Raw genomic sequence first — 26,297 nt, forward strand, 5'->3', positions numbered from 1 at the left:
GGGTTCAGGTAAGGAAACCAAGGCTGTTGGTGTGCCCGGCTGGTAGCACCCGTAGGGCCTGTGGGTGCCCATTAGGTTCACGTGGGACATTTAAAAAGACACATGGGGACTTCCCTGGTGGTCCGGTGGCTAAGACTTCAGGCTCCCAATGCAGGGGACCTGGGGTTCAGTCTCTGGTCAGGGAACTAGATCCCACATGCCACAACTGAGTTTGCATGTCACAATTAAAAGACTGTGACATGTAAGATGTTAACACAACGAAGATCAACAATCCTGAGTGCTGTAACTGAGACCTGTCTCAGGCAAAGAAAAAATATTTTTTTAATTAAAAAATATATATATTAAAAAAAAAAGACACATAGCCAGGCTGTCTTAGACTCTCTGGGCCTGGATCCTGGGCACTTTAGAGGGGATCCTAGGCGTCCGGGGGTCCCTGGAGAGTGAGATGTGGGTCATGGCCCTGCCTAAGACCCACAGGGCAGGTCCAGTGATGCTCCATACCCTGAATACCATTTGGAAGAAAGAGTTACAGTGTCATAACCAGGTGATGTGGAGGCTGTTACAAGTGGCTGCTCAATCCCTCAAATCACACCAAGAAATAATGAACATTATTTCCTCAATTATAGCCCAGTCCTGAAAATCACCTAGATGGAACTAGTATCTATTATAAAATACTGGTTAGGACAGATAAACATGATAAAATTACAATAAAGTCATTACAGGTTTTAAAGTCATAAAGGGACACGTAATGGCACATCTGAAAGGTGACAAATAGAGAAACAAGAAAACCAGGAAAAACAGAATTTTTGGAATAATCATTAGCAGAACATCGGAAACTTAACAGTCATAAAGACAATGTGTGACGAGAAAAGCCAGGAAAGGCAGCTTTTGTTCTAAAGGAGGTTTTATTTTAAAAACAAAGGGCAACCAAAGAGACCCAGAGGAATATTGGTAACTCCCAGTTCTTGAAAAATCCAGTTTTTAAGAAAACTAAATTTACCCCTCAGACTCATTCCCACCTTTATTCTTGTATCCCTATAATGGTGTGATATAAAGACAGCATTCTAGACTCTGTGAGCACATGTTGAGTTCTTGGGTCAGCGGGTGCTTTCCTAGTCCCTGGCTGAGGACCAAGGATGCCAGATGCCTTGAGATGGGATAACAGTCCTGCATGGGGCAGAGCTGCCCACTCCCCACAGACCTTCACATGCCGCCCCAGCTCTCCTGTGGGTTCACAGAATCCACTCTTTGGCACAATTTGAACACACATTGAGTTTTCCAGGAACATAACTGCCTATGTAAATCAAAGAGCCTTTGTGCTCTGTTTTATTCAAATTTCACCAACGAGTCATTATTGTTTCAGAAAAATCATGGCAGTAAAGTCAATGCCACCCAGAAGCGCTGGGTCTCCAGGACAATGTACCCTAACTAGTCCATATTTGAAGCTGTCACAGTAATGCTAATTGTGTATATCTGCGTATCTATGCGTAGGCACCTTTCTATTTACCTTCTCTTTCCTGATGGCAATGATAAGCAAAAAGGGCTGACCAGCTTCAACTCAACATCTTATTCCTCTTAAATACAAACATATTCACTGTAAGGAGGCAGAGACACCACTGCTGCCTTCCAGGGTGCTTTTTCGTGGGTATGGGATAGCATTTCTGGACTGTGTATACACAAAATATCTTCTACCTTTCTGCACAGTGTTTTCCTTTTATTTCTCTTTCATATTAGAGTTAGAGAATCAGCCTTTTAAAAAATTATATATGTTAGCAGGGCATACTGTTTATGAATTCATTTCGGGACAGAAAAGTAGATGTAATAATACACGTAAAAGAAGGGGCTGGTTCTCTTTTCTCCTTCAGACCCCAGTATACTCAGAGAACTGGAGGATTCAATGGGCAGCTCTCCATCTTGCTTTTGATCACTCTTCTTTGTGCCTTACCACATGAATGGTGTGCAGGCAATAGTTGGTGGTGGGGAAGGGGGGAGAAGATAAATTACTGAGCCTTCGCTGGCCCCCACTCATACGCTTCTAGATGCAGGGATCCTAGGTTTTATTTTTGCCTCTGCCAGAGTCACACCTCTTGCTAGCCTGCAGTTCCCCATCCATCTGACACGCACCCTCTTCTTTTTGCTCATCTGTGTGCTCAGTGAAAGGAGAGTGACCGCAGGGTCTTAGAGCTGGGGGAACATCCTTTTCTTTTTTTTCAGCACATATTGTAGATTGAGCACATATCACCGAAGCCCCTCGTTGGGCCAGGCACTGTGCTCATCACCCATGCAGACATTATTATCAGGTTTCCCGTATAACAGTGAGGATTCTCAGGTTTAGAGGGGTTTAAAATTCATCAGGGCTACATAGCCAGAAAGCAACAGAGCAGATTCAAATCCAGATCCTTCAACAACTTTTTACCTTTTGACAAAAAACGAAGATGACAATTTTAAAAGATGCTCCTGAGTTCTTAAAACAAAGACCAAAAGAAGCTCAATGTAAACACCAGCCTTTTCATCATTTTTTAAAAACTTGCTAACCTAAAAAAAGAAAAATTGCAGGACTGAATGTATGTCTGTATAAGACCTTCCCTGAAGCTGAGCAAAATGTCACACCATTTTCATTTTGTGACCTGGAGAACCAACTAATTAATTCTTCCAATTGAATCAGGGTAAATGAAAGTTGCCATCAATGTCACTACTTAGCAGTCTGTCTCCCCTCTGACTCTTAAGGTCCCTGCTTATTTACAAGGTTGCTCTAAGCACTTAGAAGATACGAAATGCTGAGCCATTATTATCATGTTCATTTACATTTATGGAGGGTTACTTAATTTTATGAGTAAGGCTTTCTGTGATGCCTTATTCCCCATCTGAATGTTACACTCCTTGTTAATTTATTGAGAACCATCTGGTTTGAGACACTTCATTGTATATCCATTAGTATGTTTACTGAAGTATATAGTTTGTAAAAGTCATGAAAATCTTATTAACTATGAGACATTATTTCAGAGTGGCCATTAAATCTCCAGGAAGAACATGAGTTCTCTTTGTGGAAGAGGAAACCCTGGAGCCAGAGAATTTCCAATGGCTTATAAAATGTCAGAATAATGATCAAGAACATGCTAATGTGTTTCCCAATATAAAGATTAAAATACAATTCATATTAGAGTATAACTTGAACCAACCACACTATACTTAAGGCACATGGAACTTCTTTTCCTAAGTATGCAGAGTATGGTTTTAAAAAGGGGTCCAATGAAGGAGATATCAGTTCAATCCCTGGTTGGGGAACTAAGATCCCACATGTCTCAGGGTGATGGAGCCCATAAGGTCTAGGGCCTGTGTTCCAAAACAAGAGAAGCCTGCACACAGCAAGTAGAGAGAAGCCCCTGTGGAGCAACAAAGAGCCCACATGCCGCCAAAAAATAAAAATGGGTCCAATGCAAAAATAAAAACAAAGCTTTTTTCCCCCTAAATACTAAGAAAAATTTAGACTTCTCTTCAAATGAAGGCAAAGATGAGACATAGATACAATTTATATGATGCATTTATATGGATCAATTGTTGCTTAGCGCAAAAGATTAGCTAGGGCACAAAAAGATGGCTATGCAATTATATACGCTTCGGTTAGAATTTTTCAATTTGTTGAGGGGGAAAAAACGATACCTTCTAGGGATTCTTGACCCTTAGAAATCTGTACAAGTGTTGATAGCTCCTTCCCAATTAAAAGCATCTTTGGTATATGTGCTGCCGAAGTGGGCACTAAAAGCATCTTTGATCAGGGGGATTCTGTGAGCTGAAAGAGCAGAGTGCGGTGGCCCACATGTCCATGAGGTCAGGTTCACTGGCTCCTCTCAAAGCTGAGTCACGTCGCTGGCTATCAGCCTGCTCTCTGCACCGTCTCCGGCAGAGAAGGAAATGGACATCAGATGGAACCTGCCCTCCTGCATAAAGCAAAGTGACCTGCTTGGGGTTTCCCTCCAACTCATCAACATTCATGTTTCTCAAACTTGAAACCCACCTCTTCTTTTCTCTTAAAGCACAGCTCCTCCACCATCCCCATCTCAGCTAACCCAGCCTACCCACCACCTGGCAACACTCCAAGTTAACTAGCCTTCTTTAATGTACTCAGTTATTTCCTTACACATTCCCATTGATTAAGCATCATTCTTATCAAGCTTCCAAATCAGTTTGAGCTCCTGGGAACAGGAAATGTGTCTTGATAAGTTCCCTTAATGTAGTAACTTAGTACCACAGACCCTGTGGGGATACAGTGAACATCTGTCAGCTGACCTCTGCCTCCCAGCCCTCCTGTGGGGGCCCATGGCTGATGGAGTCACCTGTGGGAGGTCACTCGTTGAGCAGCTATTGAAAGGCTCCGCCAGTGCCACGCAAATGCCTGGGTGACAGCTCCAACACCTATTCCCCTTTTATGCTGTGAAGGATGAAAACCCTCTATCATCTCAACAAAGAAGTAAATTACTAAAGGAATGCAACTGACAGGATGAACACACTCAGCAACTGCAGCCTGGCTGATCTGATCTATGTATCATCACATTACATCACATCACACACTGGGAAAGGGTTAGATTGTGTTTAAGAGGGGGGCCTACATTTTTTTTTCCCAGGAAAAAGTAGTCAGTTGCAACACAGTGCTATCAAAATCTTCATGAATCAAAATTTAAATTATTATCTAATTCTAATGATCTAGAAGGTACCAATCTAAAACACTTTTGATAACTCATTTCCCAAAGGCTTGTATATAGAAACTGCAATAAGAAGAGATGGGTTTCTTTGCTTTCCACGCACTTAAAAAAAAAAAAATTTAAGATGATGGAAAAATCACCATTAGAATACCACTGTAATAATGGTTGCAAGCAAGATCTACTGACACATGGTAAAAATAAATGGTCAAAAGTTGGAGGATCTACAACAGGCTGAAGGGTAGGGTGGGGAGAGAGATGGGAGGGAGGTCTGAGAGGGAAGGGACATGGGTGTACCTATGGCTGATTCTTGTTGATGTAAGACAGAAAACTGGAAAATTCTGTAAAGCAATTATCCTTCAATTAAAAAATTAAAAAAAAAAAAAAAGAGTTGGAGGATATTTGCATGGTTTCAAAGTACTTCCCCCCAAAATAGAAAAAATTAGTAACTTCACAGTGGAGAAAAGCTGGCAAACATGACCTTGACCAAGTGATCAAGGTTACATCATCAGTAACAAGACACTGACATCACTAGCCCCCTGATATGATACACTGAGGTCACATCACTTCTGCAGGATTCTTGCCAAAAATGTCTATCTAACCTTAAACTAATCAGGAGAAAACACCAGTCAAATCTAAATTGAGGGACAGTGTTTAGAATCACTGACTGGTACTCAAAAATGTCGAGGTCATAAATGACAGTAAAAGATTAAAGAACTGTCACAGCTTGGAGGAGACTAATGAGACACGACAAGTAAAGCCCATGTGGGATTCTGCACCAGAAAAGGGATGTTCGTGGAAAAACTAGTGAAATCCAAACAAAGTCTGTAGCTTAGATAATGCTAGGGTACCAATGTTAATTTCTTGGTTGTGACAATTACACTGTAGTTTTATAATATGTTGCCATTAGTGGAAGCTGCCTGAAGCACATAACCAAACTCTGTACTATTTTTGCAACTTTTCCATAAGACTGAAATTATTTCAAAATAAATAAAAAGTAAGTTCCAACAATTCTGCCCATAGGTATATATACCACAAAGAACTGAAAGCAAGGATTCAGACAGATACCTGTATGCCCGCGTTCACAGCAGCATTATTTGTAACAGACAAGAAATGGAAACAACCCAAGTGTCCATAAACAGATGAATGGATACATAAAATGTGGTCCATTCATACAATGAAGTACTATTCAGCCTTAAAGAGGAACAAGATTCTGACACATGCTACAACATGAATTAACCTTGAAGACCCGCTTAGTGACATAAGCCAGTCAGAAAAGGACAAATGCTGCAAGATTCCACCTATATTAGGTACCTAGGAGAGGTAAGAGACAGAAAGTAGGGTAGTGGTTACTATTTTATTCAGGGCTAGGGGAATGGAGAATGGGGCATTATTAGTAATGTACAGAGTTCCTGTTTGGAACAATAAATGTTAAAAGATAGTAGTGAGTGGTGATGATTACATGATATTGCAAATGTGCTGAATTCCAGTGAACTGCCCACTCAAAAAAGGTTAGAATCATAATTTTTCATTGTGTATAATTTATTGCAAAAAGTGGAAAAAAATACTGAAAATTACAAATAATTATCCAATTTAGGCAGACATAGAACTTCACAGGTTTCCTACACTCAAATGAAAACAGAGGAATGACTTGATAACCCACACTTTTTCCCCAGAGCTCCAAAGTTTCAAAATCAGTCATAGGCTAAAGCACAGATGCCTAAATTGAGATGTTCTCACTGCTGGAGAGTATCTTTTCGAAATTTTCCAAAGAATAAGTTCTCAAAGAATAAGGCTGAAGGTTCCTGATCTGTGCCCTGGTGCCTCCCACAGCATGTGAAGTCCAAACACTGTTGAGCATTAAATATTCCTGAGGAATGACCTCCCCCTCGCCCCTCCAAAATGAAGAATTCAAATTCATAATATTAGCAGAAGAAAAAAGAAGGCAAACACGCACGCGCGCGTGCACACACACACACACTCTCTCACTGACACAGCCCATTAACCTTTGTCAGAGGTTATCTGGTCACAGGTCCATCTTTTTTCAGGATAATCTGTGGTCCTGCTGATCTTTCCCCATCTCCTTTGGCCCTTTCACCAATGATGGGGAGGGTCAAAGAAAAGAACTCTCAAAATAATCAACTCTATTAACTGGTCAGCTCTCTGACTGGTAAAGAGTAATCATGGAAAACGTGCTTTATTCACTGGGGGCGTTTCAGGAGAATTGTCCTATAAAGGTTTGAAAGTAGCAGAGTTGAAAGCAATATGCTTTAAGAACATGTCTGGGGGTCGGGGTGGGGAGGGTTGCACAGCAGAATCATCCTTTTGTCCTGAATGATAGGGGCTCTGGGACAACTCAACACTTAGAGGTTTCCTCCTCGCAAGCAGCCCGCAGAGCCACTTACTAACTAAATAAATACGAAATAATAAGAAATTGATCTTACTGTTCCTTGCACATGCTTGTTTTCTAACCAGATATAGAAATACCCAGCTTGGTCACTCACATGCACTTTTGTTTATTGTCCCAAATAGAATCCAACTGCCTTCAACAGTGATTCATTCCCCGTCGTGGGTTTTCAAAAGAACCCCTGAAGGCAATTCAGATAAGGCTTCTGCAAACAGTTCAAACAACAGCAGAACTGCTTCTCAGGGTGGTGCTGGCTGACAGTCAGCTAAAATACCAGGCACACTATTTAGTCACTTCTGATACGTCACTTCTCTTAAGGATGATGATTCTTTAAGGAAGGACCCCACAGCCCACTTTTTATTCCCCAAAGCTCATCACAGAGAGTAGGTCCTTTAAAAATACCCATTAATGATCAAAAAGGATACATGCACCCGAGTGTTCATTGTAGCAATGTTTACAATAGCCAAGACATGGAAGCAATCTAAATGCCCATTGGCAGAGGAACAGATAAAGATGTGGTACACATATACAATGGAATATGACTCAGCCATTAAAAAGAATGAAATAATGCAATTTGCAGCAACATGGATGGACCTAGAAAGTGTCACACTGAGTGAAGTAAGTCAGACAGAGAAGGAGAAATATTCTATGACATCCCTCATATGTGCAATCTAAGAAGAAATGTTACAAATGAATTCACAAAACAGAAAGAGAATCACAGGCTTATAGAACGAACTTATGGCTTCCGGGTGAAAGGACGGAGGAGAGAGATAGTTACGGAGTTTGGATAACCAACAAGGATCTACTGTATAGCACATGGAACTCTGCTCAATGTTATGTGGCAGCCTGGATGGGACAGGAGTTGGGGGGAGAACAGATACATGAGTCCCTTTGCTGTTTACCTGAAACTACCACATTTTTAATTGGCTATAAACCAAAATACAAAATAAAAAGTTAAAAAAAAAACCTGTTAACCAGTTGATTTTCTTTTTATTCCATAAACTAATCATTCAGAAAAATAGAGTGCAGCCAATTAGAAGGCTGGAGATATCCATTCAAATTAAGATGGAGATGGGGTAGGATGAAAAGACCCCATATTTTGTAGATGGATGGAAATTAGACTGGATCTTGCCTCTGAAACTACCTAGTGAGGGGATGTAATCAAGCCCTCCATGTCTGAGTCCCTATACACCCTCCTCCTTCCACCCAACTGTATTAAGTTCCCTACATACAAATGAGTTCCATTCTGAGAGCACGTTCGAAAATCTAGTTTGTTTGTTAAGTTCAACAAAGGTAACCGAGGTCCCTAACCAACACAATTGGCTATACAGTCGTACTGTGATAGGTTTATAATACTTTTCACACAAATAATATGTAAAAACAAATACAAAAAGTAAAGAAAACACTTTTAATCTTATAGTACAGTATCTTAGAAAGTATAAGAGCTGGCATAGAGGGGCTGACATCAAGTGAACAGGCAAGTACCAGCTACATCACTGCTGCTTTTATGCTTGCTTCTGCACATCCTGGGCTTGAAATAAAGATACTATCCTACTGTACTCTACAGAATACTGCAAAGTACACAAAAGCGCAACTGCTTGGAGAGGATGCAAGCACACGGGACTGCATCCCAGGCACGTGAACTCAAGTGATTGATTCGTGAACATACGCTCGCATCTTTGAAGGTTCAAAACTTGAAGGTGCGTATGTAGGGGAGTTACTGTACGTGAAATGAAGTTGGCAATACCTACCGTCCAAGGCTCTGAGGTTCAAATGGGCTCCTAGCACTCAATAAAGAGGTACCATTCATACGAGTGAAAGCAGAATTGAGTTTTATAGATGCTTACCTCTCTCAGAGTTGGCTTGCCAATGAAAAAGTCTGTGTTTTTGCTGCTTTTGGGTGGGTTGAACTTGGGATTCAGAAAAGCACATCCATTTGCGATGGCCTCCAGGGGAGCTGGGCCCTCGTACGGGAACCCAAGCCCAACAAACAGCTGTAAGACAGAGAAGAACATCACACGTCAACACATCGAGCGGGACTGGCTCACAGGGGTCTCCTCTGGGCTCCACGCCTGTGCGGACACCGCTGAGACTGGGAAGTTCCAAGGCCCTGGGGAGCTGGGGTGATGAGAAGCCGGCTTACAAGAGGACCTGAAAAACAGGACCAGGGACCTTTAAAGGCCCAGGAAGGTGCTCAGGTCATGAGGAATTTCACTCCTTTGTGGAAAAAAAAAAAAAAAAAGAAAGGAGTAAGAGTCGGGGTGGGTAGTTGAGGGGGTAGGGAGGCGGGGGTATTCAAAGAAAAACAACAACAAAACTCAAGACTCAACAATAATCTTTCTGTAATGCAACAGGAGACACGACTGGAAAAACACTTGCTTAACTAAACAGAAGGTTTCTTCATTGAACCTAAGGAACAACAGGCCCTTTCAGGGATGCCGGGCACAGGGACAGAAAGGTCGCTCGGCAGTGTGATTTCAGTTCCCATGGAGCTGCTTGGAAATGATGGTAGGTCAGCAAACACGGGTTTTCATAATGGGGTTTTCACTGGGGGACATCAACATCTTGGTTTTTATTTTCTTCTCGGTGTGGGGAGAGGGTGTGGAGCTGTGACTGGGCCAGGCTTTCCCTCTCCAGCAAGTAAACCCTGAGTTGTCCCCACAGCAGACAACAGATGGCAGCAAAAACACATCTCAGAATCCTTGTAGAGCCCGCGGTGGCCCAGAGCCCCGGTGACAAAAGGAACTTGCTGCAGTTCAGTAGCACTGATTTGGGACCAGAAATGAAGCATCATCACATAGAAAGCCCTCCCTGTGTACCCGCCTCCCAGGGTGTTTCTCACCGCTGGGGGTTGTGCGTCCTGACGGGCAGGGTCTGAGTCTGGTCTTGGTGACATGTGAGATCTCCCTAGCCACATGACGGAGCTGCTCCTGAAATCTCTCCAGTCTCTGAGGCACGGCCAGTGGCAAAGGATAACTGGGCCCCAGAGCGTCCTTTCCTTCCGCCATCACATTGGGCTAGGCCCCAAAAGTGAAGGAAGCTGCTGGCTTGGACATGGCTGGATGCTTGATTCTCTTTTCCTGAGTCCTCTCCTCAGCCATCCTATCTCTGCAGCTTTAATTGAATGATGATTTGGAATGGTTCTGTCTAGAGAGCCCTGAGTACAAGCTGCTGGGTTCCCCAGGCAACACTGGAAGATAAAGCATGTATGTGCTGGGCACCCAATGCCAGGGCTTAATCCAGTGTGGCCCATGTTGGCCATACTGAAGAGGCAGGAAGGCCCCGCAGGGAATTTTCTGGGACAAGAAACTAAAATCTCAGGTTTTTCCTATAACTGTATGTTCTTTTGCACAGAACAGCATACTGAAGTGCTTTGTTGTTTTGGAAGAATAACCTTTCATAACTTGTAGACCTTGAGATGATTCTCAGAGACATCCGCAGGGGAAGGAACTGTGGAGGAAAAGCTTTGAGAAGCCAGCTGAGCTCCCTCTGCTGGTGGGGGTCGTTTCTCCTGGAGCAGAAGAGCCAGAGACACAGAGGGGTGGGAAACACGGCGGCCGGATCCTGGAAGCTGTCTGGTATGAGGGGCATCTCCCCCACCATTTGGAGGCCCCGATTTTGCATCTTATTATGTAGCTAACTTTATTTTCTTGGGCTCCCAAATCACTGTGGATGGTGACTGCAGCCCCGAAATTAAAAGACGCTTGCTCCTTGGAAGAAAAGCTATAACAAACTTAGACAGCATATTAAAACGCACAGAGATCACTTTGCCGACAAAGGTCCATCTAGTCAAAGCTATAGTTTTTCTAGGAGTCATGTATGGATGTGAGAGTTGGACCAAAAAGACAGCTGAGCACCGAAGAACTGATGCTTTTGAACCGTGATGCTGGAGAAGACTCTTGAGACAAACCAGTCAATCCTAAAGGAAATCAACCCTGAATATTCATTAGAAGGACTGATGCTGAAGCTGAATCTCCAATACTTAGGCCACCTGATGCGAAGAGCCAACTCAATGGAAAAAACTCTGATGTTGGGAAAGATTGAGGGCAGGAGGAGAAGGGGACGACAGAGGATGAAATGGTTGGATAGCATCACTGACTCAATGGCTATGTGCTTGAGCAAACTCTGGGAGATAGTGAAGGACAGGGAACAACCTGGCATGCTGCAGTCCATGGGGTCACAAACAGTCAGACATGACTGAGGGACTGTACAACATGTAGCTAACAGGAGTTAGATTGTCAGAAAGAGCTTATGTGTATAGGGTATGGCCTGTGCATGCAGCTTAGGGCTGGGGGATAACTGACAACAGTAGAAGAAAGGAAGGAACTGGTGGGAAGATCTATTCCAAGACATCCCAGCTTCATTAAACATGAAGAATCCAGGGGATACTATCCTTGAGGCTTTTGATCTCTGTGATCTGTCACCCCCGGCAGATTTAGGGGAGGAGGTGACGGCTCTCCAGGGAAAAAAGGACCTCTATCAGGCTGTGGCTGGACTCAGGAAAGCACAGGGTTTCCAGATCCTGAAAGATGCAGACAGGGGTCTCCACTGGTTTAACCAGAGACCATAGTATTTCCTAACCTCTGAAAATCAGGGCCTGCCATGAAGCGCTGACACTGTCATCAACACTAAACTGCAAAGAATAACTTTGGAGGAAATGCAGGAACCACAATGCTTGTCTATTTAAATAGAAAATCCTGGAAAAAGAAATTTAATTAGCTCCTTCAGACCTACCAATCTGAACCCATTAATTAAAAGGATTTGAGGCTGTTGCTTAATGGACTCGAATGTGACCTAGGTTTAATTATATCTGAATAACAATTTGCACCAGCTCTTCTGCCCTGCTGGCAACTAAGTATCTCAGTACACATAAAATAAACACTTTGGGCTAACTCTCCAAAGCCTCACCAGTTCATAATGAATTTTAAGCAAATACCGCACAACTTCTTGGCAATGAGTCTTCGTCACACTAATTAGGATCACAGGAAATGCACCACTTGCAAACACTAAAACAACAGTTCTTTGTCCCTTCTGTCAACAAACAACTTTTCTTCTTGCTTCCTGTGTACTCATTACCTGTGACATTCTAATGTAGCAGATGTATTAAGGTCAAATAGCATACTTGAGGATGGAATGACAATAGGATAGGCAGAGAGAGTTTGTCACCACCAAGGGCATTCTGTGAACTTGTGAGGGCTTATGGTCTTGCCACACACTGGCACTTAACCACACTAAATTGCTTTTCCCCCAGCTCCACACTCCCCCTCATTCTGCCCACTTAGATTTCCTTAGCACAGGAACAAGAGAGACACTGCAAGAATGCATTCAAGTGCAAAGGCTCAACCCAGGAGGAAGCAGCATGTTTTATTGATACTTCAGCTTGTCTTCAGAAGCCTGGACTGTAATGAGGATATTCCAGATGACAGAACATCTCCATGGCTGCAGCTTGACTCCATCAATGAGCGTTTCTAAATAGAGCTCTAAATTACATGCTCTAAAATTTAACTTTTGAACTAATACTAAGGAAGAGAGAAGAGATGAAGCTCCAGGACTGGGACATCCCTAGGTATCGACAGAGTTCAGTTAAACTATTCAGATTTTCACTCTGTGTGAAAGGAGGAACGAAATTGTTTTAAACCCCTAAGTGGAGTAGTTGACAAAGAATCCCTTAAGTGTAGATAAAGGTAGTTCTTAGACATCAGTGCATGTATGTAGAATCTAGAAAAAAGGGTACAGATGAACTTATTTGCAAAATAGAAAGGGGTGGGAAGAACTGGGATATTGGGATTCACATATATACACTGATGAGAACTTTCTCTATAGTACAGGGAACTCTACTTGCTCTGTGGTGACCTAAACAGGAAGGAAATTCAAAAAAGAGGAATATATGTATATGCATGGCTGATCTACTATGATGTACAGCAGAAGCTAATACAACATCATGATGCAACTACACTCCAATTGAAAAATTTTGTTTGTCAAAAGGTAGTTGTTAGGCAGATTCCATGGCTGTGGTCAGTTTCCAGGCTCTCTCTCTCTCTCTCAAGTGGAATATCCAGGATAACCCAAACCAGGAGATTGCATGCCCAACTGACACTTTTCTGACTTGTTTTCATTAGCCAAGTTGATGGAGTCAATCAGGATGGAGTCTGAGCAACCAGTCAACCTCAGTTTATCCAATAGATAGATCATCAACACAAAGTGATCCGGACAGCAAAGTGATTAAGAACACAAGCTCTGGAGTCAGGTTGACCGGGTTTCTAAGCCTGACTGTATCATCTCCTAGCTCTGTAACTGTGAGAAATTGTTATATGCTTCTCTCCGTGGATTATCTGAGGTCCAATGATAATGCATTTTCTCTAGTTACAGGTCTCAGTCAAGGTAACACACGCTCTCTGAACCTGTCTCTTCATGTGTAAAATGGTTGAAAGTAATAGTGCTTTATTTCATGGGGCTGCTGTGAGGATTCAAGGAGGTATTTCACAGAAAGGATGTATTCCAAGGTTTGGCTCTTGCACTAGTGTTTAGTGAACACTGACTAAGTCCAAACCCAAGTTCCACTTGGTACCCCTACGGGCCACATGCTGTGGCTAGGTCTTACTTGTTTATCTTTCAAATAATGCTTGGGAATCATTATTTGGTAACAGGTATCCCTTTTATATTTTTAAATAGAATCTACACAAGGCTGGGTATGGAGAAATTTTATTTTCCTGATAAGTGATGCTTTCATGTAAACCAAAGGGTCTCTCTGGACATCTGTCTTTCGTTCAGTACTGAAAGAAGAGACAGCAGTGGCCAAAATCTCTCCCCTATATTTTTAGCTACTCCCTCTCCTGATCTCCAGGATTCCCTGGTGGCTCTGATGGTAAAGAGTCTGCCTGCAATGCAGGAGGCCAGAGTTCTATCCCTGGGTCTGGAAGGTCCCCTGGAGAAGGAAATGGCAACCCACTCCAGTATTCTTGCTTGGAAAATCCCATGGATGGAGGAGACTGGTGGGCTATAGTTCATAGCATCACAAAGAACTGGATATGACTGAGCGACTACACTTTCACTTTCTCCTGACCGCCATAAGCTCCTAACCAAAACTACCTGAAAACTGTCTCCTAAAGATCCACAAGGACAAAGGAGACAAAGGTAATATTTGCCAAGCAGGTTTAAGTGCCCAAGGTTAGTTGGATGCTAAATCCAAGTCCGTTTCCTGGAGACCAGCTCATTGGGCAGACTCCCAGACTATACCTAGCTACTTACGTGACCTTCCAGAAACAAAACAAAACATATAGCAACATCAAAACCACACGATTGGTTTGTGCAAAGTCTCGGCACTTTGGTCATTTGGAAGCCCCAGCACAAAATCAAACGCATCACAATTTGCACTGCAGATCCATGACTTTGAAGATGAGGAGTAACAGAACATTCAAATGCATGTACAACTGCAGATGCTGACCATCTTCAACTGTGCCTGCGTGAAATGTCTACATGAAAAGGCAGTTCAGGTGCACCTCCTTGGAGAAGCCTCCCCTGCCCACCTCTCTCACCCCAAGTCCATGCCAGGCTGATCACTCAGCTCTCAACAGTGAGGAGGCATCACAGGCCTGCTCACTACCACGTAAGATGGGCTCTAATGGTACTGAGGTCAGAGGACTTTAGTGATGGAGAGATAATTCATGGAAAGGGCTTAGCACAAGGAAAGGTTAGAGAAAATGGGTGTAAAACCCCGTGGTCACGTGTATCATGGTAACATGAACCAGATAAATGTGTTACAACTGGCTCCTGCCCTCCACGTGGGCTCAACTTGGTACTTCCCTGATGTCACCAATCACAGGGCAACATTTTCCACAACCGAATGGCTGACCCTGCATATGAGGGGTCCCACACAGTGAGGTCTCCTGTTGGGATCCCATTTTTGTTTTCATTATTACTCCTCCTACCTGTGTACTTCTCACAGTTAAGTCACCTAGTTACCTGTCTGCCTCCTCTGCCACAGTAGCATCCTCCTGTAGGCACGACTGCCTTAGTCTGCCCCAGATCCAGAAGGCCCAGCACAAGTCCTGGAATATATTCTGTACTTCACCAACATTTGTCAGATAAATGGGCAAAAGAGTAAATATTGCCAGATCTTCCAGCAATTGAGCATCCCTGTAAGGAGAGGATGAGCAATTTTTGTGTGCTATTTCTGTGTGAGGAGGTGCTTTTGTTCTTGAAGTCACAGAGGTTATTGAATCCTATGTACAAACATTCTTCACTTTATGTACATATGTGTGAAGGTAGGGGAGAGGATGGAAGGTGCGTGCATGTGTACAAAAATTACTCCCCATCCAGTTAGAATGAAAATGGCTTCTGCAACTGGTTACTTGCTTGACTGCCTGAGGGTAAATATTTCAGTATCTGAAACAGACATAGAAGATGGATTGCTACATCAGTAAGCTCACTCTTGAGCTCTCTCACAGGGCCTGGAGATGTGGGCACACCACAGGGAGACAGGTAGGCATTGGGTATCAGAAGGACCTAGTCCCCTGCTGGGGAGACCTTAGAGATCAAGGCACATGATTCTTGAGAAAAGCAAGAAATCATTCCTAAGGGCATGGGCCCAAGACCCCAGATGACCAGTGGACTTCTCTTTGTCTCCTTCATCATTCTTTATACAGTTACCTGAAGGCCTCTACAAGCTGGGCCCCGAGAAGGCACTGCCAACAGAACAAGCAGAGCCCTTGAATTCTCATGGAGCTGCGCAAGGAGTCTGTTCCATCTCTGGTCCCCGGGCAGAGGTTGCCTGGAGCCCAGGGTTTTTGAGAGAGCTTGTGCAACCACATCCAAGCTTGTGGGATGAGTCACAGTTGATTGAAGAGACCAGACTCAAGGATGGGTTAGAACAGGGACAGAAGTGCACACTGCCTGTCTTCCAACCCCGTCTATGCTTCTTGGGGAGCCCCACAGCTAAGCTGCTGAGATGACCTGGTAGGGATACAGGGCCGTCACACCCTACCAAGGGCTGGAGGGGGACATGGCCAGAGGTGTGGGTAGAAAAGATGCGTGGCAACAGCAGGAGCAGAAGTTGCTACTTCCTCTGAGTTCACACAGGCACAATATGTTCTCGACTTTCACTGTCAGAAATGGGGGTTCCCATTTGGGCTCACTCCGAATGGTCCTCCAACCCAGCGTGGGATGTGAATGCCCCGTTTCATAAGGAAATTCCCTGGTGAGATTGAAAGCAGGGTATGTGGGCACAGAGAGGTGAAATTTGGGAAATGGAAGAAAGAAACCTCATTAAGAGAGATGGGGTTTGAAGCTAAAAATTAAAATGTGCCACCCCATTCAGCCCTTAACTGCTGGCTTAAGTTGCTCTCCTGGATTTTGCTGGCCTGAATGGCTTGTCTACAGTCTTCTGATACATCATGAGTTCATCCACATGTATATGTCTATTAGAAGAGTCTTCCAGATTCAACAATTTCCCAGCTCTTTGAGCCCTGATGTGAGGGCGACACGGATCCCATCCTGTCTCCAGAGGCTCCATGTACCTGGGCCCCTCCTGGCACGCCAGGACAAAATTCTGCTGAGCAGACGGTTTCCTGGCTTGATGCAGAGATTCAAAGATGGTTCATAAAGAAAAATAATGAGTCAGAAGCTGATTATGCATCCATCATTTCAATCTGTGTCTAGACCTCGAGGGGCACCCGACCCACTTCCCGCTCTCATAACAAGTCTGAGGAGCGTGCAAGTCCCATTTATTCCATGCGCATTTGCTTCTCTGCATCCCCAGTTCTCCACTTTCGATGTGGATTGGAATAAATCGCTTTTAAATTGCTCAGAGACACTGAGGAAGGAGTTAGAGGCAGAAAGGGTTATAAATGCAAAGCCTGACTAGTCTTTAGTGTCATTATTCCAAAGCCCAAGATTCATTCATTTCACTGCCTGCTGCTGTGTTCTGGGTATATGGGGAGGCTCATAGATACACTGCCTCATTTTCATCGCATTTACCAACTGTTTTAGCCGTAATTCTACTTGGAGAGCTTTCATATATGCTAGTCAGAGGAACAGGCAATACAAAATGGGATCAGCGACATCCTCTGAAGGTACCAGTTTTTCAAGAATAAATAGTTGCTCCTTGCACTCAAAATTTCAATGTAATCCTTGGTTCCTGGGCAATATCTTATATCATGGCCCAGGCCTTCCAGACCCGCTCTCTGCTCCTCCCCAAATACCAGGGACCCCAGCTTCAGCCTATTTCGCATTCTCTAACAGGGTAAGTGGATGGTCGGCAAGGAAGGGTTCTTTTAAGATCTACAAAGCTGAGTAAGACATTCATGAGGCTGGGTTAACATAAGCACATGAGACAGTGATGATGGAGAACCAGTGCTGCCAAATGTACTTTTAAAGGAGCGTGAGCTGTTTCCACATTCTGATGTGGGGGAAAGTAAAATGAGGCAAAAACAGCACTGCCGCCAAAGAGCCCTGACATTCTAATGCCTCCAAACGTCCTCCTAAGACAGAAGGTGAACGCAAAGTCAACAGTACAAACCGGTGGGCACACTTCACTCTGGAATGGCCCCCGTTGTCAGCCTGCAGATGACCTTGTATGAAAATGAAATCTTAAGCAAACCAGATCTTTGGCCAAGAAGAGAAAACCATCAAATGAATGTATTCATGGCACCACATGCATGACTTGGGAGGTAGCAATGTTCAAACGCAGAAAGGAGATGCAGATTCTTTCAGCTGGTGAGTATCCACTGAATGTTCTTATGTTCATGCGTTTATTCATTAGGATGGTTCATGGAGGGCCTAGCAGAGCTTTGATTTGCTACCCCCTCACCAAAAAAAAATCCTGAGTCATGGTTATCTCCAGGGTGACCTCCGTGACTGCGGACAAGCCCAACTCCGTAGTCTTACTTCCTCCTGTTTAGAATAAAGTGAACAGTAATACCTGCCCTGCCTGCCTCTGCTTACTTGTGAGAAGAAAACAGGACAGCATTTGTGAATATGCTTTCCCACATCGAGGTATCACACACACGGATCAGAAATGCTGTGATGCCACAGACGCTCGTCCATCCAGCCTCTGTCCTCTACCCTGGAAATGAAAATGCAGCCCACAGGGACCAGCGCTCAACAATTCACTGGTGATAATGTGCCTCCCTCGGCCTGAGGAAACACTCAGGCAGAGATCATGCTTGCTTCTTTGCTCCTGCATCCTGTGTGTGATGCCGGACACGCGGGAGCTGCTTGAGACATGTGTGTAAAATTCACAGAGAAGAGTTTATTTTTTTTACTATTCTGTTTGTAAAATGGGGGTATCGTTGCTTTACAATGCTGTGTAAGTTTCTGCTGTAAAGTGAATCAGCCGTGTGGGTGTGTATACCCCCTCCTCTTGGACCCCTCACAGCACCCCACTGCGCTCTCTAGGTCATCACAGAGCACGTGGCTGGGCTCCTTGTTGCTACACTGCAAGTTCCCACTAGCTATTTTACACGTGGTCCTGTGCGTATGTTAATCCCAACCACCCCATCACCACTTCCCATCCAACTTGCTCACATGTCCATTCTCTACATCTATATATTCCTGCCCTGCCAGACAGATTCATCCGTACCATTTTTCTAAATTCCACATATATGTGTTAATTAATAAAGATGATTTTCATATGTACTGCAATTCTCTTTTATTATCTAAACAATTCATCTTTTTTATTATTTAAACAATTCACTGTAGCCTGATGTATCTGTCTTATACCTGTGATGCTATTGTGTTCAATACTATAACCCTTTAATGGACTGTAGTATTTTACCTAAAGAACATGCAGCATTTTTAGGCAAGCTTCAGGAATCTATGCTATAAACATGTGAAAAGGTAGTCTTCTCGCTCAAAAAATGGGAAAAGTATGAACACTGACAGACTATATAATATCCATGGAGTCATTTTGGCTGTAACCTTTAAAACTAAAAATGTATATATCTTTAGCCCAGCAATTTCTGATAGGGAAAGATTTTCAAGATATATTTATACATGTACATAAACACACATACATATTTATTCTGGATATTTTCAATACTAAATATGTTGGATTAAAAAAAAAAAGATTAATAAACATGAGGAATACATCAAAGCGCCAGCCAACCCTTAGAGGTCCAACAATGTTCTATTTGCAGGCCCCCTAACTTCACTGGGTGCATCCAGAAAGGACAGAGATGGTGTCAAAACCATGCTTATCATGCCACAAAAATGCCCTCCACCAGTGGCTCTCCCATCTATTCACACACATACACTGAATTCTACATCTGTGACAACCAGACCCTCAGCTCCTTGCCAAATTCTATCTTCCTCTATTTCCCAACACAGACTCACCGGGTTGGCCTCCTGACTCTCCTGAAGGTATCATCTCCACCCTTGCAATCTGACTCACTCCTGTTTGTGCCAAATGCCCGGTGCATCCACACCGCACCCATATTTTATCTCTCACACCTTTCATGACAGTTCCTCTGCTAAGCCCCAAAGACTCTCCCCTTATCTGAACTTCTCCAGTGCCCAGTACAAACTTCTTGAACAAGCCAATGTGATGAAACACAGAGGTGACTGGGGAGGTGCGGGAGGGAAGCACTCTAGGCTTGCTGAGAAAGCGGCTGCTCTCTGAGAAAGGGTGACACCCTCCCCTTTCCTGCTTGCCACGGTGTCTCCAGCCCCTTGCTTAATTGCTGGCACAAAGCTGGTCCTCAGTAGATGAGCCTTCAATGGTAGCAACCTCCTTCCACAGTTCACTACCTTTTAAGCTATAACTGGTTTAATGTATCACTGCCCAGAAAGGACCAGAAGATCAATACGCCAATGAAAATAAAGCATGGGAGATGCTGATCCCATTTTCAACACCAACAGAAACAAGCCTCTGCCCAACATCAAGGATGCATTTTTATAACAACAATGAAAAACTCACCTTGGTTTCTCGGAGAAGAAACTGCAAGTCACGTCCACTGAGGATCCCATGGTTTTTCACGTAACTGGGAATGTTCTTCGTGCTGGAGCCATGAACAGTCGCGTGTACTTCCGTGTATGTGTGGATGATGTCCAAGTAGACCTTCTTATTCTAAAGAGGGGACACAAGGAGAAGGCGTTTCTCTTTCATTCTCATAAAAACCTGTCTCATGGCTGGGAGACCACAAAGACAGGATTTCTTAACATGGAGACTGCACAGATTTGGCAATCCAACTCGTAAAACTTCTTTTAAAAGTAATCTGGATGGCTTTTGAGGGCAAAAAAACAGTCACATGGATGCTGTATAATTTTGCAAGAAGAAATATATTATATAGTGACCTACTACTGAATACCAACGATGGCTCGAGGCTGACTGCTCTGAAGTACTGTCCTCGCCTTGTAAATTACCAGGGATCCAACACTTTGCTTTTGGCTTGTCTTCCTTATGAGGGAGGAAGTTTGGGGGAAGGAAAGCACAGAGAAGGCAGTCAGTTGGACTGGAATACTTATCTGGAGATGGTAAGCTGTCCCCGAGGAACACAAACATCCCCAGCTCTTGCCAATATTTCTAGTGATGATTAACTCATGTTGTCAGAACTGGATCCCACCTAATTCGGATCATGGGGAGATGAGCGTTTCCCACAGTATACACGGATTGACTTGGCAGATAGGAGAGATAATGAGAACATTCAGGTAGACAAAAGGTGGAAGAAAGATTAAATGTAGACTCGGATGAGTCCTGAAACATTCACGAGTCGTCTTACTTTTCTTAGAAGCAAAACAGAACCTCTCGTCTGTTATTTGTGAGCGCTGAATTTGAGGCTCATTTTCTAAATCAAAACCACCTGCGAGGACAAAGTAGGCTCGCTCTCCCTCTTCATGTTTCTGTGTGACTAAGTTACAGAAGTCGGATTCTGTGGGTTGTCCTTTGAGGTTTTTTTTGGACATTTGAAAGATTCAAGGTCTGTAATGTTTTCCAGTTGTAGGAAAGTGGGTCAAGGTTTTCCCCATTTGAAGCCTGTTTTCACACACTCCAGGCAAGTGTAATAATCGCCAGTTTTGTGACTTAGGACCACAAAGGACCTGGGGTTGTGGCATCAGTGGCCACTGAGCCCCTGACGGGATGCAGCTCCCCCACCAAACCAGTGTCCTGAGCCCTGTTCAGCGTCTGCCCCTGCTCCACCACTCGGTGATGATATGACAAAGTACTCAACTTTGGGGGAATACATGTTTCAAGTCAGGCATCCAGAGTCTTCATGATGGAAAAACAGCACACTTCACAGTCTATTTTATGCACCAAAGAAATTTGTGTGGCAATAAGCAAGTCGACCTTGCACTCCCACTGTATGAATAAAACAAACACTTCAACTGAAAGTCTAATTTCATGCCATGTTTGGTGGGGCCGGAAAATGCTAAATTCATTACTTGAGAGATGTATACACTTCCATTCGTGCAGAGGTGACTAGGAACAGTTTACAAACCATGACTCCCATTCACAGCTTGAGCCAAATGTAGGATCTCCTTCCTGGTGTGAATAAACAGGAGGGGGTCTATGACATAGTTTTTGTGCTAGAGGGACCCGATCACTCCTTCTCAGGGGTTCTATCTAGGTAGACGGGCTTCTGTAACTCTGGCCCACCCCCTGCCACTGCTGATGGGCCCAGGTGTGTCTATCCTGAGAGGGGGGACCCATCCCCAGGCTGCCTGCCAGCCTGGGACAGAGCGGCCGGACTCAGGAAAATGAGCTGAGCCAGTCAGGACCCTCTCTAGGGGGCTTAGAATCGTAGTCACAGAGAGATGACTGCCAGATGGCCGGGGGCTTCAGAGCACAAAGGTCATGTGGTGTTGGAGTCTGGGCAATTATGGACCAGATACAAGTCAGCTGCCAGTTTTGGGGGGTGGCAGTGGGAAGGGAAACAGGTAAGAGAGGAATGGAGCGAAGAGAAAGATGAATAGTTGATAGTAAGAGGGACCTAGAGTGACTGAGACCTAGACATTCCTCCTGTGTGACAGGGGTCAGGAGGGAGCGGGCAGGGGTGGGGAGGGAGGGGGGAGGAGGAGGAGGAGGAGGGGGGAGGGGGGAGGGGAGGGAGGGGGAGGAGCAAGGAAAGAGGAGGGGGAGGGAGAGAGACAGATGGGGGAAGGGGAGACAGACTGAAGAGGGAGAGGGAGGGAGGGGAAGGGGAGAGTTAAAAGAGGATGAGGAAGAAAAGAGATGGGGAGAGGAGACAGTGAGAAAAGAAAGCAGGGAGATGGGAGAGAGAAAAGCAGGGTCAGAGGTGTTTCTGGGTACCACCCCATCTGCAGCTGTTCCCTGCCCTAAACCCCCAGATCTTTCTGGATCCTTACAGTAACAGCACCTTCACCTGGGCCACTGCAGGGAGATTCCTACCAGCCAAAAGGAGGTCTGTAGGACATCAAGCTGGGCTTTTGGCAGGGATGGGACTGGGTTGGGGATGAGGTGGGGGGCAAGCATCCTTCCTTTAATAAAGCAAAAAAACCACATTTCCCTGTGAAGAACCAGCTGCTAACTAGTGAGGATGGACCCACAGCCCCTGACCAGGTCTGCAGTGAGCCACAAAGCAGAGCAGCGAGAGATCACCTGGGTCCTAACCTGGAGAAGAGCACTTCACTGGGTTCCCAGACCAAACGCTGGGGAAGGGAGCAGGTGGAGACAGGAGCTCTGGCATTCATCCCAGAAAAGGCTGTGGCGCCTTGAAGTTTCACCAGGGCGTAAGTTTAGGCAAAAGTATTTGCCAAGGTCAATAAAGTCTACGAACCTATTAACATGAAAGCATGGTAAAATCTGAAAACAGAAGTACCCTTCAGAGCTGATTCTGTTAATTTCACAACAGGTTATGAGGGGGAAAAAAGTTTTCAGATATAACCCTAACCTTTCAAGTTGACATGACAATGAAGAAATTTCCATCTCATGTTGCCACTTGTTCTGAAGAAATCAGGTGAGGGTGAACCACACTACGGATTCCAGGCAAAGGAATCTGAACCAGGCATGCTGAGTGCCCTGGCCCCTCCCTCCCAAAGTGAATGCTCACCAGATACTCAGGGATCCCAAAGAGGCATCTCCGTAGGCTCCCAACCACTGTCTGAATTTGGGGTCCAAAAATCCAGCTGCCTCCTGAACCTCCCCATCTGTGTTGCCACAGACACTTCCAGCTCTTATGGGTCAGAAAGGGAATCCACTGCCTGACTTCCCCAGACCAGCATCGCACCGCTGCCCCCCACCCCTCTCCCCTCCTAATCTCAGTGACTGGCATTATCTGCTAGCCAGTTACCAGAATCACACTTGTCATTCCACACATCAAAATAGTCACAAAGTCCTGCTGATTCTACCTTTGTAATAGCAAATTGTCTCCTCCCCTCCAAGCTGCAATACTTGCTCACCTGGACTGGACTAGGATGAACACAACCAGTATCTTTAACAACCTGCCTGGAGCTCAAAAAGATGATGCAACTTGTCCATGGTCCAGCAGCCCTGGGACGGATTGCAAAAGAATCTGTATGGCTTGATGCCATTTTTTTAACCATGAAGAGCAGTACTATTCAATGGTATGCATATCAACAATACTTTACATGGATATATGTAGTTAACTATAAAAATATGCATGGGGATATTAGGTACCAACTTCCAGATATTAATTACTGAGAAGAAAAGGGAGGGTTTGGGCAGGTGGATGGAGCTTCAACAATATTTGAAGTACATCATTTTTCTGGTAAAGAAAACTATTGCACAGTATCAACATCTGTACATCTGGGTGGTGGGTATGTTTTATATACTTCACAATTAAAAGAGAGAAAAATTAAAATGTATGTAACCAACAAAAAATAGAAACCAGTCTGTATGACACCGAGGCGTACACCATCGCCATCTCACATCTCTTGCTGGGCTCCTATACCTGTACCTGTACCTGTCAAAATCGCTTAGTTGTCTCCGACTCTTTGCGACCCCATGGACTATGCAGTCCATGGAATTCTCCAGGCCAGAATATTGGAGTGGGTACCCTTTCCCTTCTCCAGGGGATCTTCCCAACCCAGGAATCAAACCCAGGCCTCCTGCATAGCAGGCAGATTCTTTACCAGCTGAGCCACAAGGGAAGCCCAAGAATCCTGGAGTGGGTAGCCTATCCCTTCTGCAGTGGATCTTCCCCTCTTGGGAATCGAACAGGGGTCTCCTGCATTGCAGGCGGATTCTTTACCAACTGAGCTATTAGGGAAGCCCCCTTGATGGGCTCAGTTCTTTCCATAAAGAGGTTCAAAGGATCTTCTTTTCTCTTCAATGGATAATGCTATCTTTTGTGTTTAAGAAACAAGGATAAATTAGGAGGCCGGCATTAACATATACACACTACTATTTATAAATTAGGTAATTCACAAGGATATACTATATAGTATGGGGAACTCTACTCGATATTATGTAATAACCTATTAGGAAAATAATTTGAAAAAGAGCAGATATATGTACATGTATAACTGAATCACTTTGCCCAACACCTGAAGCTAATACAACATTGTAAATCGATTATAAATAAAAGTTGTTTTTTTATCTATAAAAATAATATAAAATAAAAGTTGTTTAGAAAGAAAGAAGGTGCTGAAGTTCTGTAAGTCAACCATGGTCCTGGCCTGCCTTTCTCCACCCACGGGAAGGTCCACAGCAGGGAGGGATGTGTGTGCAGGGGGAAGAATATTTTCCAGCAGACCCCTCCTCTCCTGATTTTGGACATCCAGGTTCAAGGTCAAGGTGACACCCCGGAACTAGGGGTCCTGTTGATCCAAGAACTAGGTCAGGATCACTCCTTAGAAAGTTGTCTTCTCTGACTTAAGAGGACAAAGTCAGAGAAAATTACCTCCTCCGTAAACCCTATTGGGCTTCCCTGGTAGCTCAGATGATGAAGAATCAACCTGCAGTGCAGTAGTCCTGGGTTCAACCCCTGGGTCAGGAAGATCCCTGGAGGAGGACATGGCAACCCAACCCCGTATTCTTGCCTGGAGAATTCCATGGACCGAGGAGTTCAGGGAGTCGCAAAGAGATGGGCACGACTGAGCGACTAACATTTTCACTTTTCACTTTCTTTCACAAACCTTATTACCTACAAATTTGCTGAGACACAGTCAGAAGGGGCTTGCACAGAATCACCACACTGCAGCTTGCCACCGCCCCTGTCTCAGGGGTGAGACCTGCCTCCAAAATGCCCCACCAAGCAGTCTGCAGCCCCTTAAAGCTCTGTCTCCAGTTCAATCTAAATTCCCATTAAAAACAACCAATCAAACTGATTAAAATTTCAATCTACCTAAACTCATTGAGATCTACCTAAACTCATCAGGGGGCTTCCCTGGTCGCACAGAGTTGGACTCGACTGAAGTGGCTAAGCGGCAGCAGCAGCAAACTCATTAGGAGGCGGGGAAAAGGGGAAAAGGGAAAGGGAAAAGGGAAAAAGGAAAAGGGAAGAACATACTGGAGCCAAGGAGCGGGGCTTTCAGCGTGTCTTCAGTGGCTGTGAGTGCAGCTGGAGGCAACTGTTTGCAGAGCTGGTAGGAAGATATTCAGAGGTTGAATAGAGAGCTTTGGGAAAACAATTCAATAAAGCAACACTCGCCTGAGTCCTTAGCAGGAGGAGAGGTAGAAGGCACAGCCACAGAATCAGGAGCCCTTTTCTTCTCCAGCTGGCCAATGAGGGGTTCAGGAAAGTCCTTTGGCAAATGGCAGTGTTCTGAGCTTTGGGCCACAGGGACGTTAAGTACGTTTCTCCTCATCAACACCCTTGCCCCCCAGGGCAGATATGCATATCCCTTCTCCTGGACCCTGTTTCCCCTCATCCACACGGCACTTTGTGTAATAATTCTGCCGCCCTGCGTAGAGGTGGTTGGTCCACGGAGAGTGCCTGGTGAGTGCTGAGCTAGTGGGCAGCCTCCCCAGGAAGGGCTGAGTGGGGTGACGAGTCAATGCTCTCTAGAGCCAAAGCAATCAGTTAGGAAACCAGTTGCTGAAGCCAGTGTGGGTTCTGTCCCATGAAGGTCAGGCCCCAGACAGAGAAGAAGAAAGTCCCCTCACAGAGAAGGCCAAGTGTGAGAGGGGGAATGTCCCGGCGGGGTCATGGTCCCTAGTTCCAGTGACATCTCTGCCCAGTGCATGCCTGCCCCTCCCTGGGTGCTGAGAGTCTCCCAATCCTAAGCTAGGAGAGCTGGGTTTCTGCCATTTCAGTAGAAAGAATTCTGATAGGTAC

The 26,297-nt window shown here is 44.6% G+C and overlaps 1 protein-coding gene across 7 annotated transcripts in view; it reads right to left on the reverse strand.

Annotated features, from left to right (window-relative positions):
• The window catches only part of MGAT5 (alpha-1,6-mannosylglycoprotein 6-beta-N-acetylglucosaminyltransferase), a 395,868-nt gene that overhangs the window by 42,661 nt on the left and 326,910 nt on the right, over nt 1-26,297 (reverse strand). For all 7 annotated transcript variants that reach the window (XM_043894629.1, XM_043894630.1, XM_043894627.1 and 4 more), the window contains 2 exons: nt 20,018-20,167; nt 8,952-9,098 (listed from right to left, as the gene is read on the reverse strand). In XM_043894629.1, the coding sequence (XP_043750564.1) occupies nt 8,952-9,098; nt 20,018-20,167 (297 nt within the window). The remainder of the gene's footprint in view (nt 1-8,951; nt 9,099-20,017; nt 20,168-26,297) is intronic.

Source organism: Cervus elaphus, chromosome 33 (assembly GCF_910594005.1).
Source record: "Cervus elaphus chromosome 33, mCerEla1.1, whole genome shotgun sequence".
Lineage (NCBI taxonomy): Eukaryota > Metazoa > Chordata > Mammalia > Artiodactyla > Cervidae > Cervus > Cervus elaphus.